The 15,215-nt window shown below is 41.6% G+C and overlaps 1 protein-coding gene across 1 annotated transcript in view; it reads left to right on the plus strand.

The window, feature by feature from the left end:
• Window positions 1-15,215, plus strand: part of FGF10 (fibroblast growth factor 10) — a 335,947-nt gene that overhangs the window by 271,014 nt on the left and 49,718 nt on the right. Inside the window, exon 2 of the mRNA XM_085631220.1 lies at window positions 11,046-11,149. Coding sequence (XP_085487346.1) covers window positions 11,046-11,149 — 104 coding nt within the window. The remainder of the gene's footprint in view (window positions 1-11,045; window positions 11,150-15,215) is intronic.

Consider the following 15,215-nt stretch of genomic DNA (forward strand, 5'->3'; position numbering starts at 1 on the left):
TGACGGGAAGAGATGGTTACAGGAATTGGGTATTGTGGACATATGGAGGGAGGCACACCCGAACTCGAACCAATACACCTTCTTCTCACATGCACACAGGTCCTACGCCCGCCTCGATTATTTTCTGGGAACGAGGGAGCTTACTAAGGCAGTCACGGCAGTCCATATAGACTCTATGGCCCTTTCTGACCACGATGCCTAGACCGTTTATTATTCAAAGGTGCGCCAGGCAGGGATGTCTGCTGTCCTCCCTGCTGTTCGCTCTCTACATAGAGCCCCTGGCGCAGAGGGTTTGAGACAACCCAAGTATCAAAGGGATCCCATTTGGAGTGAAACATATCCTATTTGTCTTTACGCCGATGACGTTATTGCAGCACTGACGGCGCCCAAAGACTCCCTCCCGGCCTTTTGAGAAGAAATAGAGGCATTTGGTCAGGTGTCGGGGTATCGGGTCAATGTCGAGAAATCCTTGATATTGAACTTGAATCCATCACCCTCACCCATCGGTCCCGAGGAGAGTTGGCTCACTGGCAGACTCCATTCCCTACCTGGGCCTGGAATTGGCAGCTAGTGGACGCAAAATGGCTAAACTGAACTATGCCAAGCTGACTCGACAAGTTAAAAAGGATTTGGGCGCCTGGAGCAAACACCATCTGTCCTTGCTGGGGAGAATAGCAGCGGTAAAAATGTCTCTTTTGCCCAAAGCACTTTACATCTTCAAGACCCTGTCGGCACTCCCACCTCCATCCCACCCAGCGGTGATTACCCCACTTCAAAGGGATATTAATCAGTTAGTCTGGGCTGGGGCTAGACCCAGGATGAGCAAAGCCTGAGGATATATGCAGGCCGAGGAGGGAGGGTTGGGAATCCCAGACCTCCTTCTCTATTATAAAGCCACACAACTGCGGTATTTAGTGGAGTGGGCCATGCCAGAAACGGCAAAACAATGGCTCTTTCAGGACAGGGCACTTGCCGAGATTCCCCTATGGAAGGTTCCTTTTTTTAAAAGAGCCCAACGTCCTGGGGGCTTGATGAGGTCACCCATTGCCAACCCGGTGATGTCAGTTTGGGAGGGAGTAGCGACAACTACAAAAATTAATGACGTTCTCGTCTCCTCTGACCCCTCTCTTTGGGAAAACTGAGTTCTCACCTGGGCTCCCCGATAAAGCCTTTTCAGCCTGGCGAGAAACTCCGTGTCGCTCCATGGCCCACCTATTCGACCTTGAAGGCATAATCCCCTTTACCCAACTGAAGACTGTTTATGGGCTCCCCGAAACCGAAAGACTGCGGTATCTTAAACTCCGACATTGGGTGCTTCAACGGGGAGTCAAAGAACGGGGGTCCCGCCGACTGACTAAATTTGAAAAGTGGCTAATAACCAAAACTTCTGATAAAGGACTGATTACAGACATATACAATATGCTTAGACATAGTCCGCATTTGCCGCCCACTCAGAGTCTAAGGAGGTGGGAGAGGGAGTTGGGTGGGGAACTTACGCACAAGGATTGGGAAGGGATATATTATTGGGCGAAACATACGGTACGTAACGTGGCCAGCATAGAAACCGCTACAAAAATAGTTACCTATTGGTATCTCACGCCAGCGCGCTTACACAAAGGTAATCAGCAGAGAAGTCCTACTTGTCTGCGAGGGTGCAATAATGAGGGTACACTAATGCACATATTGTGGTACTGCCCGTTGCTGTCCGAATACTGGCCTAAAATTCTGGACGTAATAGACGAACAATTCGATACACAGATCCCACGGCTCCCGGTTTATGTCGTCATGGGCCTCCCAAACCCAATCACATTCCCACTTAAAAGTGTGCAAGGCCGTCAGATGGGATTAGCATTGGGAGCTACGTTGCAGAATATGCTCCCACATTGGGGCACTTCCACTCTCCCCACATACACAGGGTGGCTACACAAGCTCCGGTATATTTTAGGGATGGAGCGCATCTCGGCTACGTTACACAACTCCTCTGACTCCTTCAAGAAAGTCTGGAGCTCGTTTTTGAAACTGCTTTTGTCTGAGTTTCATGAAATAACACAACCCAAGAACCTCTGGGGCAGATTTACAATAACTGGCGCATCCCTGCATATCAGCAGGGATGCGCCAGTTATTGTGCGTCACGGCTCTTCCACCATGGATGCGCCGCATTTATAATGCGGCGCACCATGAGGCAAAAAACAGACAGATGCGTGACGCATCTGTGCCGTAAAGGCAGCGCATTGCTGGAGTTGTGTCGCAAGCGCGACGCAGCTCCAGCAAGGCTCTGGGGTGCCCTATCTTTACAATGCTGCGTCAATCCTTACGCCTGCTTCAAGCAGGCGTGGGTTTTGACGCAGCATGGGCTCAAAAGTGACTGAGTGAAATCTTGTAGATTTCACTCAGCCACTTTTAGGAGGCGTTCCTGCGACGGAACACCCCCCTCTGCGCAGGAACGCCTACTTCTGATGCAGGGCTTTACAACGAGACGCATCTCCCAGATGCGTCACGTTGCAAATACCCCGCAGCATGGTGCTGGTTTTGCGCTGCCGCTGCGTCACGAAAGTGACGCAACGGCGGCGTAAAAGAGGCGCAAGGGGCTTGTAAATCTGCCCCTCAGAGTGTTTCACCTCTCTGATTTATGGAACACACAGACAGAACCTCCTGCGGTTTAATGCAGGGTAACAAGGCGAGAGACGGGCCTGTTTCAGGGGTTACAGTATATACCGGACCTGGGGTGGGGGGGGAGCCTTTTTAGGTCTCGCCTGACCCAGCGCATGCGCTGGTCTGGCGAGACTTATTGAGAGGGCTCCAAAAAGTGTTACCAGGCCAGCCTAGAGCTACAGTGCATGTGCGCGGGCCGCTTTGATGTTTGATCGCGATCACTTTCATTTTCACGGCCCCTTGGCATAGCCAATAGGTCTCGCTTTTGGGACCTTATAAGTATTTAGTTATGCAACTGTTGCATGGCTAAACACTTATAAGGTCCCAAAGGCGAGACCTATTGGCTATGCCAATGCTTGTTTAAGTTGGTTTTGTTTACTACAGAGGCAGAAAGCCTATCGCGGACTTTCACACCAGGATGGACAATGGCTTCACCTATACCGCATGCAGTGAGTTTAATAGGCCCACCATGGGCGATGGTCTATCCTCGGTTTGCATACTCTGCTGTGCTACATTATTTATGCCTCTGTATTGTTTGTATTTTCTTTATCTTGAACATGCTAATAAACACATTTAAACCTAAAAGAAAGCATTTTGAGGAAGATATTTCCCCCTTCAAAATCTGTACAAGTTTTCTCCTCTCTCGATCTAATTTTGTGACATTTTCAGTACATTTTGAAAAAAAATAAAAACAACCAGTTGTCTTGTAATTCTGTATTTGGCGACGTTTTAAAAACACATTACGAAGCTGCTCCAACATTGCAAGCCATATCAAAGGAGGAACAAGGGCACCCAAAGGAGTTAGACAGGGACCTTGGGTAGATACGTATTGCAGGAAACAGTGGTCCCTGAAAACAAACGATAGAGCAAGAAATGAATATAGTCAAAATTGGAACTATATTATAGCCAATGTCCAGCCGGGCATGGCAACTTTAATAAGTAGAAATTATTGACAGTAAACAAGGAAATGTAAGTAGAAATTCGGTGGGACACAAGCCTGTATCCTCTGACTTACATACCAAGTAGACAGAAAATGACAAAACACATTCAGGCAATTACAGTGATGTTTCTTTGAGAAATAATGAATAGCGAAACATCTGATATTCAGATTGCCACCTTCACACTATATTACATACAGCAATATTTAAGGTGTAGGGTGGGCAACAGAGTCGACGGCGTTTCGATCCTTATGAGAAAGATACAGGATCATCATCAGGACTAATTTAGTTAAATTGCCCTTATTTTGAATGCCTCATGTTGCCATGGAGGCAACGGAAAAGATGCCGATTCACGAAAAGGTAACGTTGAGTTAAGGTTTACGGTAGGACAATGCCTACGCACAATTCTTCCGGGAGGAAGGACACGGATAGGTCTCAATCAACTTGCAGAAATGGGTTCCGTGGCCATGCAGTGTGTACGGACGATGCCGGTCAGTTGATCCGGCATCGTCCGTACACACTGCATGGCCACGGAACCCATTTCTGCAAGTTGATTGAGACCTATCCGTGTCCTTCCTCCCGGAAGAATTGTGCGTAGGCATTGTCCTACCGTAAACCTTAACTCAACGTTACCTTTTCGTGAATCGGCATCTTTTCCGTTGCCTCCATGGCAACATGAGGCATTCAAAATAAGGGCAATTTAACTAAATTAGTCCTGATGATGATCCTGTATCTTTCTCATAAGGATCGAAACGCCGTCGACTCTGTTGCCCACCCTACACCTTAAATATTGCTGTATGTAATATAGTGTGAAGGTGGCAATCTGAATATCAGATGTTTCGCTATTCATTATTTCTCAAAGAAACATCACTGTAATTGCCTGAATGTGTTTTGTCATTTTCTGTCTACTTGGTATGTAAGTCAGAGGATACAGGCTTGTGTCCCACCGAATTTCTACTTACATTTCCTTGTTTACTGTCAATAATTTCTACTTATTAAAGTTGCCATGCCCGGCTGGACATTGGCTATAATATAGTTCCAATTTTGACTATATTCATTTCTTGCTCTATCGTTTGTTTTCAGGGACCACTGTTTCCTGCAATACCAACATTGCAAGCGTCACACACACACACCACGAGTTAAAAATATGCGCTACTCCACTTTTTTTTTTTTTAAATGTGATAGGTTTTCATTCTTAGTACAAAAAACCCAAGAATGCATGCGTTTCTGCTTTTTTTTCATACTACCGTTGTTTCTTTTTTGGACCTACATACATAGAGTTTTTGCTAAAGCACTTGCAGGGATTTTGTGAACTGTCCATCAGTGCAATTTAAGCAGTGGTGTTTAGCTTAGGGTGCTGTTAATGCTTCGTATGATGGTGTGTAATTTAGGCTTATTTGGGCTAATGAAGAGCGAAATTCCGTTCAAGCTTAGTGAGTTGATTCACACCATTTTTACCATGCAGACATTAATTACATTCTGTAAAAGTGTAACGTTATAAACAAACCCAGCTTCAGTTATCTTCACAATACCTCTGTGGTGTGAGAGCTTTCTACATTCAGTAGAAAGTGTATTTATGGCATTTAAAGGCTGTGCCAGTGCCATACCGTTTATTAAAGGACTTCCATTCATTTTGTTCTCTTTGACTGCACTTCATTGTTTGAGAATAAGCAAAATCAATGCGCATTCCTCCTCTGAGCACACACATTTATATCCAAAGTATGTATTTTCTTTTAAAACTGTATACAATTTATCAAATGTAGGTAGGATTGTTCTTTAAAACAGGATGTAGACATCACATAATCTGATAATACTTCCACACACTATTTAGGATTCTGCAGAAATATCATTCAGGATATCTACACTGGAAGTGTGCACATTTGTGATTTGTTTGGAATCCATCCGAAGTATGCCTTCTTCTGGTACCTCCACACCCTCGCTCATGGTTTCCAGCCATCGGCCTGCAAAAAAAGAGCCCATCCTGTTGCAACCTGGCCAATGAGATGTTTGCCTGTACTTGGTTGACCACCTGCCTGCCTATATATACCAAATGCAATTAATGCTTTAGACCACAGCATTCCCTTCCCAGACTGACCATCTGGACCTTGCCTTTCATGGCTGCTCTTACCAGTGCGACGTAGGACGGTACAGCCTGATCACCATCATGTTTGTTGTCCATCATGGAGCAGGAAAAGGAAATGGTAGATGGAGAGACAGGACATGTTTGTCACTCGTCTTCTTCAATTTTTACCTGCTCCAAACACAACACCAATCACCAGGAATTGGCAACTCAGCCTGTATTCTCCCATGCATGAACAGGAAGGTGTTTTGGAAGCCTGCCTGCAATGGTTAGAACTACGCACCACAACGTTGTAGGGAAACTGCTTACTATCTGCAGGTCTGGATTTCTTGATTCTATGTACTGAATCTTCGCACAATCAATGCAGAAGTTGAGTGTATACATCTTATTGGAAACTCCTAATTTTCAGTTCCCATGTACAAAAAATATTTACATTATGCAAATTGAAAAAGCTGTTTTGCTTGAAACATGACGTTATCAGCTAAGAGGGTCGTCTCAATTATGTAGTTACATAACTGTAGTTGACCTGTAGTGCTGGTACCCATGGCCTTTTCGCCCCTGTCCTTTTATCATTCACATTTCCTGATCAGACAACTATTTTTATGTGGGAAGCAGCATATGTGGAAGAGGTAGATGCAGCTTACAACAATGCTGAAATCCGAACAGTATGGCGGAAGTGTTCACAGTGCTGCAGAATGATCCTATCAAGGCTGCAAGTAATGTTTCACTTCTTAAATATATTTGGAATAATGGGTATTTACTGCACTTGGTAAATACCTCTTTCCATTGTATTGGCTTTTACAGGCACAGAACAATGCTATTCCCCTTTATGACTCACTCATAATCAAAGCCTATATATTCAACAGTGCTTAATTTGAGCAGGTTGTTGTAGGTAGGGCCTAACAGCAATTATTTTTGTGGATCGGCACTTATTTTTACTCAGCAAAAATTGACAGAACGAAAGAGAGGGAAAAATAAATACAGGGAGGATGAAAAATAAATACAGGAAGGATGAAAAAGAAAAAGACAGAAAGCTATCGCAAAGGGACAAATCAAAAGCGAGATAAAGGGGCAGTAAATGTCTGATGGCGGATTAAAGAGGCATGAGGTAGGTTCAAGTTCAAGCAGCCTCTGCATTCAGCATGCCCACATATTAAAGGACCGGTCACAGGTTCTGAGCAGTGCCTTGGGCACTGGCACTTATTCTTTCACACATTAAGGACTGATATTCAACACTTGTGCATGAATACATATGCAATTAATGAATTCATACATGCATGAATGGTTGAAAAAGCGAGTATATCAGTAGTTTGATGGATAAATTAGTGAGTTCATGAATTAATTATTGAGTGAGATGGACACCAACATTTTATACCAATCGCACAGGCTGAGGTCACGACAGAAGTATAAATTGTGTTATAAAAATGCTATAAATAACCAATTATCATTTTCAGGCATTAGACCAGGGTGGGAACAATTGGTCCAAGAGTGCCTGCAGTATGTCAAGAATTCTGACCTTTACACAAGTTCAAGTTTATGTTGAGGGTGCAACCATCATGCCACTAATGCCCACAATATGTCACAAATTATCACAGTTATGAATGTTTATATTTGATGCATCACTCAGTAACCCTTAATGTAAGTTCACGTTTCCACCATCATCCATTCATCTTGAATACTTGTTTAAATTTGTTCTCTGAAATCTTCAGTGTTGGATAATTTTGTACCATCACTTATAAGACTTGGTTGCTTGAGCACATTTGTAACATCACTAATTGATTCTAGTGAGTGGTGAGATTATCACCATCACTCACTAGTCTTTACTGCACATCCATATTTACACAATTACTCAGTGATAATGCTACATTCAATGTGTAAACATATCATCAAAAATGGCCCATAGGCTAATGTGACAATGAGCCCTTTTCATATGTAAATTACCCACAGACACATTCATAAAGGTAAATCTGCTTGCAAACATACATATGTGACTGTATTTACCTTTTTTAGGCATGCCAGGGTTCCGTAGAAGGCGAACATCATCCATTACCTATTGCTGATATCTCTGATATGAGTGGTGAGAAGACCTAGTAAATCTCATTCAGTAGAGCAAGAAGTTGGCATTCCAGGGTGTAGTTTGCCTTAGGAGTTTAGAAACATCCACAAAGGTATGTTTGTTGGTATTCACAAACTCTGATCCCACCCCTTTCCATCCTGGAAATGGTCAGAGATTTACACTTGCATTCCAGGGTAGAAATTGGAACAGATTTTCCACAGACTTGCTTAAGGTATCAGAAGGACTTTCTTCTCAGGGAAAATGTTTTCTTGGCGGAGAAATAGAAAAGGTAAAGTGCATTTGCAGAGGAAGTTCATATTCATTCTATGGGTAGTCTTCAACTATTAACAACTATGCACAAGAGGAATAGAGGCATTTGGGAATAGTCACATGACATTCCCATAAATATGTCTGAAAACCTGAATCTGGCACATATTTCCATGCATACTTCTTGGAATGTATATGACTCCCAAAAACACAAGCATGCAGTATTAAAGATTATTACTGGATGCCCCCCCCTACGTCTGGGATAAGGTTCAAAGACCACAGAAATGCTGCAGTGGCTGACTATGAAGCCAAAGCACAGTGTAAGATGGCTTGGATCGCTCACAATGTCTTGCGCTCTAATACTTTCATCTACTTGACCAAAAAGTTGAAATCCCTTGTGGGCCAAAGCTCCTGTCATTGCCAAATCTCTCCTCCTTGAACACACAGCATTAAAAATAGAGAAGTCTATGACCCAATCATTTTCAGGGAGTGCAACTAGACTTTGAAACTGGAGCCCAATGGTTCTTCACTACACTTTCTATCTAGTGAAGTTTAAACAGCAGTTGAAACTTGTTTAAAAGACCCTTGGAGTTAAGGTGAATAATCTCCCATTTCGAGTTCAACTCCCATATGTGCCCTGATCTTCTGCACCATACCTTTGGATTTTCTTCTTGTCATTAATGCTTTGCCATACCCTACCCGCTCCTCTCCTATCTGCCTTTCTATCCTCTTTCCCTATATTTCTTACAACTCTTTTGGTTTTCCTTTATTCTCATTGCTTCTCATGTCATCGTTACCTCCATGGTCTTTCTTTACTCCAAGTACACTTCCTGAAAGTTAGACTGGCTTTAGCTTTGCCTCTGGGTTCCCTACCTCATAAAGGATCACATCAGCGATATATTCTGGTGAATGATTCCTATCTGGGTGCATTGTTCAGTTTTCGCTTTAGACTTATGAACCTGGATATTCTATACACATCCTAGTTCCTTTTGTGCTTGACAAGCCACGACCTTTTGAGCTTACCAAACTATGTAAAATATACTTAAATATATGGGTTTTCAGCCACCTCTCTTCATCCTTTCGTCTGTTATGCTATTCACATTTTGGTTCCATCCACTACAGAGTACAGCATCGGGCAGTGGGTCAGACTACTTAAGCCGCTGGTTAACTTCACTTTGAGTGACTACATTTTGCTGTCTCACAAGGAGCACATTGGCACCCAAGCTAGGTCCCTTCAGCACCATTGTTTTTGTTTTTATTTCATGATTACTTTAGTGTCGCCTTTGTGTTTAGAGCCCGATGTGATAGCAGGATGCTTCTGATGTACATTCCATCTTTATCAGATCACATCTGCCAATTTTGTTGTAAAAACCTTTTGGAGTGCTTTGCTTTTCTGACAGCTGCTATTTCACAGTTTACCAGATTATGTCCATTTGTAACTGTTCTGTACAAAGTTATCCTCTTTTTACTTTTTTCTTGCCTTCTTGCCTCTTTTTTCACTCCTTTCTTTCTTTTCTTCTTGCTTTCTTTCTTTCTTTTAGATTTTTAGATTTTTTAGATCTATGTTAGCCAAGACCTTTTGATTTTACACAAATTATGTGTATAACATGGCTACTTATAGGAGTTTCAGCCAGACTTCATCCATTAGTCTGTGGTTGGTGTCATTCACATTTTTCTTAAAGCTACTCCGCATGCATTAAGGGGCAATGATTAAACCCGCTTCAGCCATTGGCTGAGTTCACTACATGTTACAGCACACTGCCCTTTCACAAATAACTCAGCCACACACAAAGTAGCCTCCTTCGGTGCTGCGGAGTAATGGTAATGTGGGGATTTTTGGAGACCCTGTAGCAAATGAATTGATTAACGAGGGCATGAGATATTCCCCGAACAATAAATTTTTGCGAAATCCATGACAAAACATAACAAGAATTGCCAGAAGGCTGGCGGCCAACACCAGACCTTTTGGCTATGCCCATGTTTGTTTGTTATTACTGCCCATGTTTGTTTGTTTTTACGCTTACTTGCAAAGTTCTGCATATGTAACTTACATCTCTCAATGCATTCAAAGCATTCTAATGGAACATTTATGCAGTATGAAACGGCAACAATAAATACAATAATAACTGACCAGTCAGGCTCTTGCTCTGTATTTACAAATAACTATAAATAAATGTAATAAAAAAAACATGTATGAAGACATAAATCTTCACGTATCCAACTTTGAGTGAAATCTCCCTCTCAAAAGGATAGAACAAAGAGTTGACTATGAACCTGCATGTATCTTAAATATGTCGCTTCAGTAGCTTTGAAGAGTAGAAATTTCACAGGGAAAAAATTAGTAATGGACTAAAAATGTTCATTGTTTTACATTGATTGCTAAAGTTTAGGACGTTCAAGGATTTTCATGTCTTTCATTTTGAAAACATATTGCTCATCTTAATGAAGTCAATGACTATGTTTTTGCTCAACTGTTGTGTTGAAGAAACTGAATATTTAAAAAAGCCCACATTATGAGAATCTCTGAAATCCCACTTTGGATTGCAAGAATTGGAGTACTACTGCACCGCCAGGGGTTTTATGCTGACACATTTTGCCAGGTAAAACCTGGTTGAATATGTCCTTCAAAGAGCTCAGTATGTGGAATTACAATTGGAAATCTGTGAGCAAACACCGCTTTAATAAGTAATTCCCTATTTCTCACAGGACAACTTGAAACAGAGCGATTATGTCAAACCCCAGAATTACTGGACCCTGTATTATCTGTACTTCTCGTTGCATAATTATAGCCGCTGCTTTCCTGAATTATTGATAATTGGGCCCTTCCTGAGATAACATAGTTTCTGCTCATCCTGGTTCTGTTAGTGTGCACATACTACTTGGCTGCCTGGGCCCCACCAGGTCCTGGTGTGCTTTCTTGTGCTTTGAATAAAAGTGGTGGCTCTTAGAAACAGTGCAGTCCTCTTTGAAATATATTGCCAAAGAATGATCCTGTTGTGCTTGCATATGACAGAAATAAACAATTATTTAGGCATTTTTCTTTACTTTTCAGGTATATTGGAGATAACATCCGTGGATGTTGGAATAGTTGCAGTGAGGGGCGTAGAAAGCAAATATTTTTTAGCTATGAATGAGAAGGGAAAAGTCTACGGCTCGGTAAGTATTCACATTGTTGTTCAGAAAGTTTTGTAATCCATTTTGTACTTTCCATACTTTCCTTCTGACTCATGATTGGCTTTTGAGCTGCATGTAAGAACCGATTGGCTCAATAGCTAATCCACAGATTAAGAGAATTGCCCAGTATACTTACCATCAAGAAGTGTTGGACGCAGTCAATCACCCTTGTGAGAAACAGACCAAACTAGCTCTGGACAGGCAAAAAATTTAACTTTCTACATCAATTGGGATTTTTCAACTGTAGCAAAGCATAGTTAATTGCCGTTCGGTTAATCTGATTGCATAGTGTGCCTGATGCTAAATCTGCTTGACGAGCCCAGTCAATTGTAAGAGCTAAAGTTAAAAAGGGCATTTTATGTGGTTTCTAAGTGCAACTCCACAGAGGGATTAGACTGCGAAGTTCAAAATATTTGGCAACTCCTGATAAATGGATGCAGTAATTAATGCTCAAATTAGCTTTTCAAAACATTAATAAAGCCAAACTGCTATGCAGTGGGAGCCCTGAGCAATGGAAGGTTTGAGAACTGAAAAATAATAATGGCCACATATACCATTTGAAGTTAGGGTAACATTTATACGAAATACAAAACTCCAATGTTTAAATAGAAAAAACGCACTTCACATTTTGGTACCTTTTATTCACTAATTAAAAATAAAATCCAGAGTGGGGCAATGCAGTTGATTTCAGAATGGCATCTGTGTATTCCGGTGACGATCCTTCACTATTGTTAGTTGAAGGAGGGCTATTTGTGATTCTGACAAATTATGAATGCACTATTTATACATTTTATTTTTAATTAGTCCAATAAAAAGTGCCACAATCATGAACATTCGAATTTACTCATTATATTTAAGGAGGAATTCACTGTTTTGAACAGAGTACAATTTTATGAGTAATGGCAGGTCCATGCCTGGAATGGTCAAACTTCACATTGCAGCACTGTGTTTGCAGAGTGTCTGTGATGCGACTGTGCCAGTACTTTGTGCTATGCTGGATGCACCAATCCAGTTTAGTGACAATTCATGAACATTATTGTGAAGTACTTAACCAGAGATATGGAGTTACCATGCCTTTGTAATTTCTTGTAGGTTGCATTACAATGGCTCCAGAAACAGTGGCAGGTTTTCGAGCATGCTGAAATGAATGCATCTCATAACTAGGTGAAAGATGCTTTGTCTATTTTTCCATCACTGAACTTGAGAGTGGTACTTACCGAACCAAAACATTTATTTTTGTCAGCCTGTCAATTGTTTTGAAGGAGGTAATTCAAGCCCTGAAACTTTCTACAAGGAGGATGTGTATCTGGAAGTTGAAGATATGTTTTGTGGCCAGAGTTTGAACAATCTTTTCATATTTTTTGGGACATATGCTGGATAGACTTAGTGTGTCCGCCGAATCAAGTCCTTTAAGATCACATTCATCAGTGAATGTCTGTCTAATGTCTCTAACGCCTTTGCTGTGGGAGTAGTTGATTTCACACCACATTGATAGGCTGATGACCACTACAAGCAGTAAATCATGTCAAAGTAATGTTTAATGTTGATATGCCGTCTACAGATTATTGTTTAACGTAAATATTGTGCCGTAAAAATCATTTACAAAAAAGTCATCCTGCTGGATCTAGATGTTCTGTAATTAATTTCCTTAGGCAATATTTCTGCAAACAATATTTCAGATACATTATTTATGTCAGACCATTTTTCACTTTATTTCAAAACAACAGAAGAGTGTACCTTTTTATTAAATAGATGAATGGAGCACAAGTGTAGAATCCAAATAGATTTTTAATAAAGCCCTCACTCACCAGCCTGGTTGGTGACATGCTTCATCATCGGGCCCCACCAGGAGAGGCCGAATGCCACCCTGGTATGCTTCGACGCCAGAATTACTGCGGAGCTGGTTTTCTGTGTGTTCAGTGGAAGTGAAAGTGAATTTAAAAATGTCTTGATTGTGTCAAAAAAACAAATTTTATTAATAGCCAATCAGACATGTATAAAAACAGAGTGTGGGATATAAGAGCTGAATAAATTGTTCAGCAATATCCACTAGTGTTTGGTCAACATGTTTCTGCCTATGTGTAATCATTAATGAGGCATTCGTCAGGACCGGAAATAAGTGAACCTCAGCAGTGTGGGCGCGCTAAGGCCCACCCTAACGACAGGTTATAAATGTGAAAGATATTAAAACAAACATGTAGAGAGGAACCGAGTTTACTCTAAGTTGGGTTGTAGGTTAACAAACATAGACAAACAAAAGAAAAAGAAGACAAACAGTAATTAGGCATTGTATTCTTCAGTTTGTCATGGAAGGACATACACACACTGGTGCTCTTTGTGGTGCACTTGAACCGTAACACTAGCCAGACGTGCTACTGTGAGGAAACAGGTGCACTCGACTGAAACAGGATGGAACAGACTTAGAAAAGGGGATGTAACGCCCCGAATGCCCATTGCGGCGTTTACCAATAGCAATTAGCCTGTGGAGTATAAATGCTATATCAATTATAGCCAAGAAACTGTGTGGCTGGGCACGCCTAGTATGCAACACAAAAATATCTTACATGGGGTGTAATCATTAAGTACACTATGGGTCTCGGGAGGGGGGTGGTAGCACAATGGCACACCCTAAAATTACGAGAGAAAAAAACTGAAGAGGAGGGGTGGAGGAGGGGAAAAGGAGGGGGAAGAGTTAATCAAAGGTCGGGATATGTGGCGCGGTTTACTTATCTCCTTCCGTGATGGTGGAACTCACGCCTTCGCTGCTAGGCACCCGCTCGGTACCTGCGCAATCCCTCGTGTGACCGGACCCGGATGGTGAGGTTACAGGGCAGGCCGGCATGTTTTATAAGTGCGGGTAAACAATGCCACCGGAATAGGATCGAGCTGGGCGGCATTATCTACGTCATTGTTTACGTCGTCATGTGGTCGTCAGAGGCACAACGTCCCTGCGGCCAATCATAACGGTCGCAGCTGAGGCTCGCAGGAGTCAGCCAATCTGAGGGGTTGATGTGTGTCGGTAAACACTGAATCCCTTTAGTACCGCCTGGAGAGAAATAAACAATGGTAAAATGAACCCAAAGAAAGGAGTACTACCAGCGGTGTCTTAAAGCACAGGCAGTGACAACAGTGTTGCGCTCAACTGAAAAATAAAAAATAAAGGGGTACCTTGAGAGACTGAAACTCCAAGACCATTTTTCACAGCAACATTGGTACATATCAAACATAAGGAAACCTATTAACCCCAAAACGTTGAAATTTTTGAATAAAAGTAACCAAATGTTGTATCGAACTACAGTTCAGTTACAATGTACCTCTGGGCTTTCTACTAGCCCCTTTCTCTCTTTATATCATCCCACTTGACACCATCATCTACTCTATTTGTTTTCAGGCTAATTTCTATGTAGATTGTTTGTCATTTCAACATTTTTGCAGGTCTTTTTATGCACAATTGTATGCATGCTTCACTTGTGTGTAAAAACAAATAGGTCACTAGATACCGCCAATATTGAGGTCCTTTTCTTCATTGCTTTACCTAATATTTCGTACCCTCCTCTATTTCTTAATGCCTATATGTTCTTCCTTTGACTTCCTCTTTCCACTATCTGCTCTTTATCGCTTCACTAAATTCCGCACGAAAACCTGCCGTTGTCAAATCAACACATTTATAGATTGTTCCTGTGATCCACTTCAAGTTATTGAACTTCTTATTTAAACTTTCTTTCTTCTTGAAATTTTCATTCACTTCATGTAAGTCTGTAAGAAATGCTATTGCTCCTTGCTGTCTAATTCACAGATAAACTAGTGAAGCTGTGAATAACCAGAGGCCTGAAAGTTGATGAGGAAGAGCTTATTCTGAAGAAAGCAATTACATACTCTGAATAAATTAGCTCCTATCGCCCCATTACTGATCAATCATCCTTGCCAAAGTTATTGAATTATGAAAGTTCATCTTTAAACTTAAATTCTTTCTTTTGCAGTCCAATCTACAATTAAATGGGTAGAGTTGAGAAAGATCTGAAAGTAGGAGAGGTAAAGTAAAAAAGGC

This window comes from Triturus cristatus, chromosome 2_1 (assembly GCF_964204655.1).
Source record: "Triturus cristatus chromosome 2_1, aTriCri1.1, whole genome shotgun sequence".
Lineage (NCBI taxonomy): Eukaryota > Metazoa > Chordata > Amphibia > Caudata > Salamandridae > Triturus > Triturus cristatus.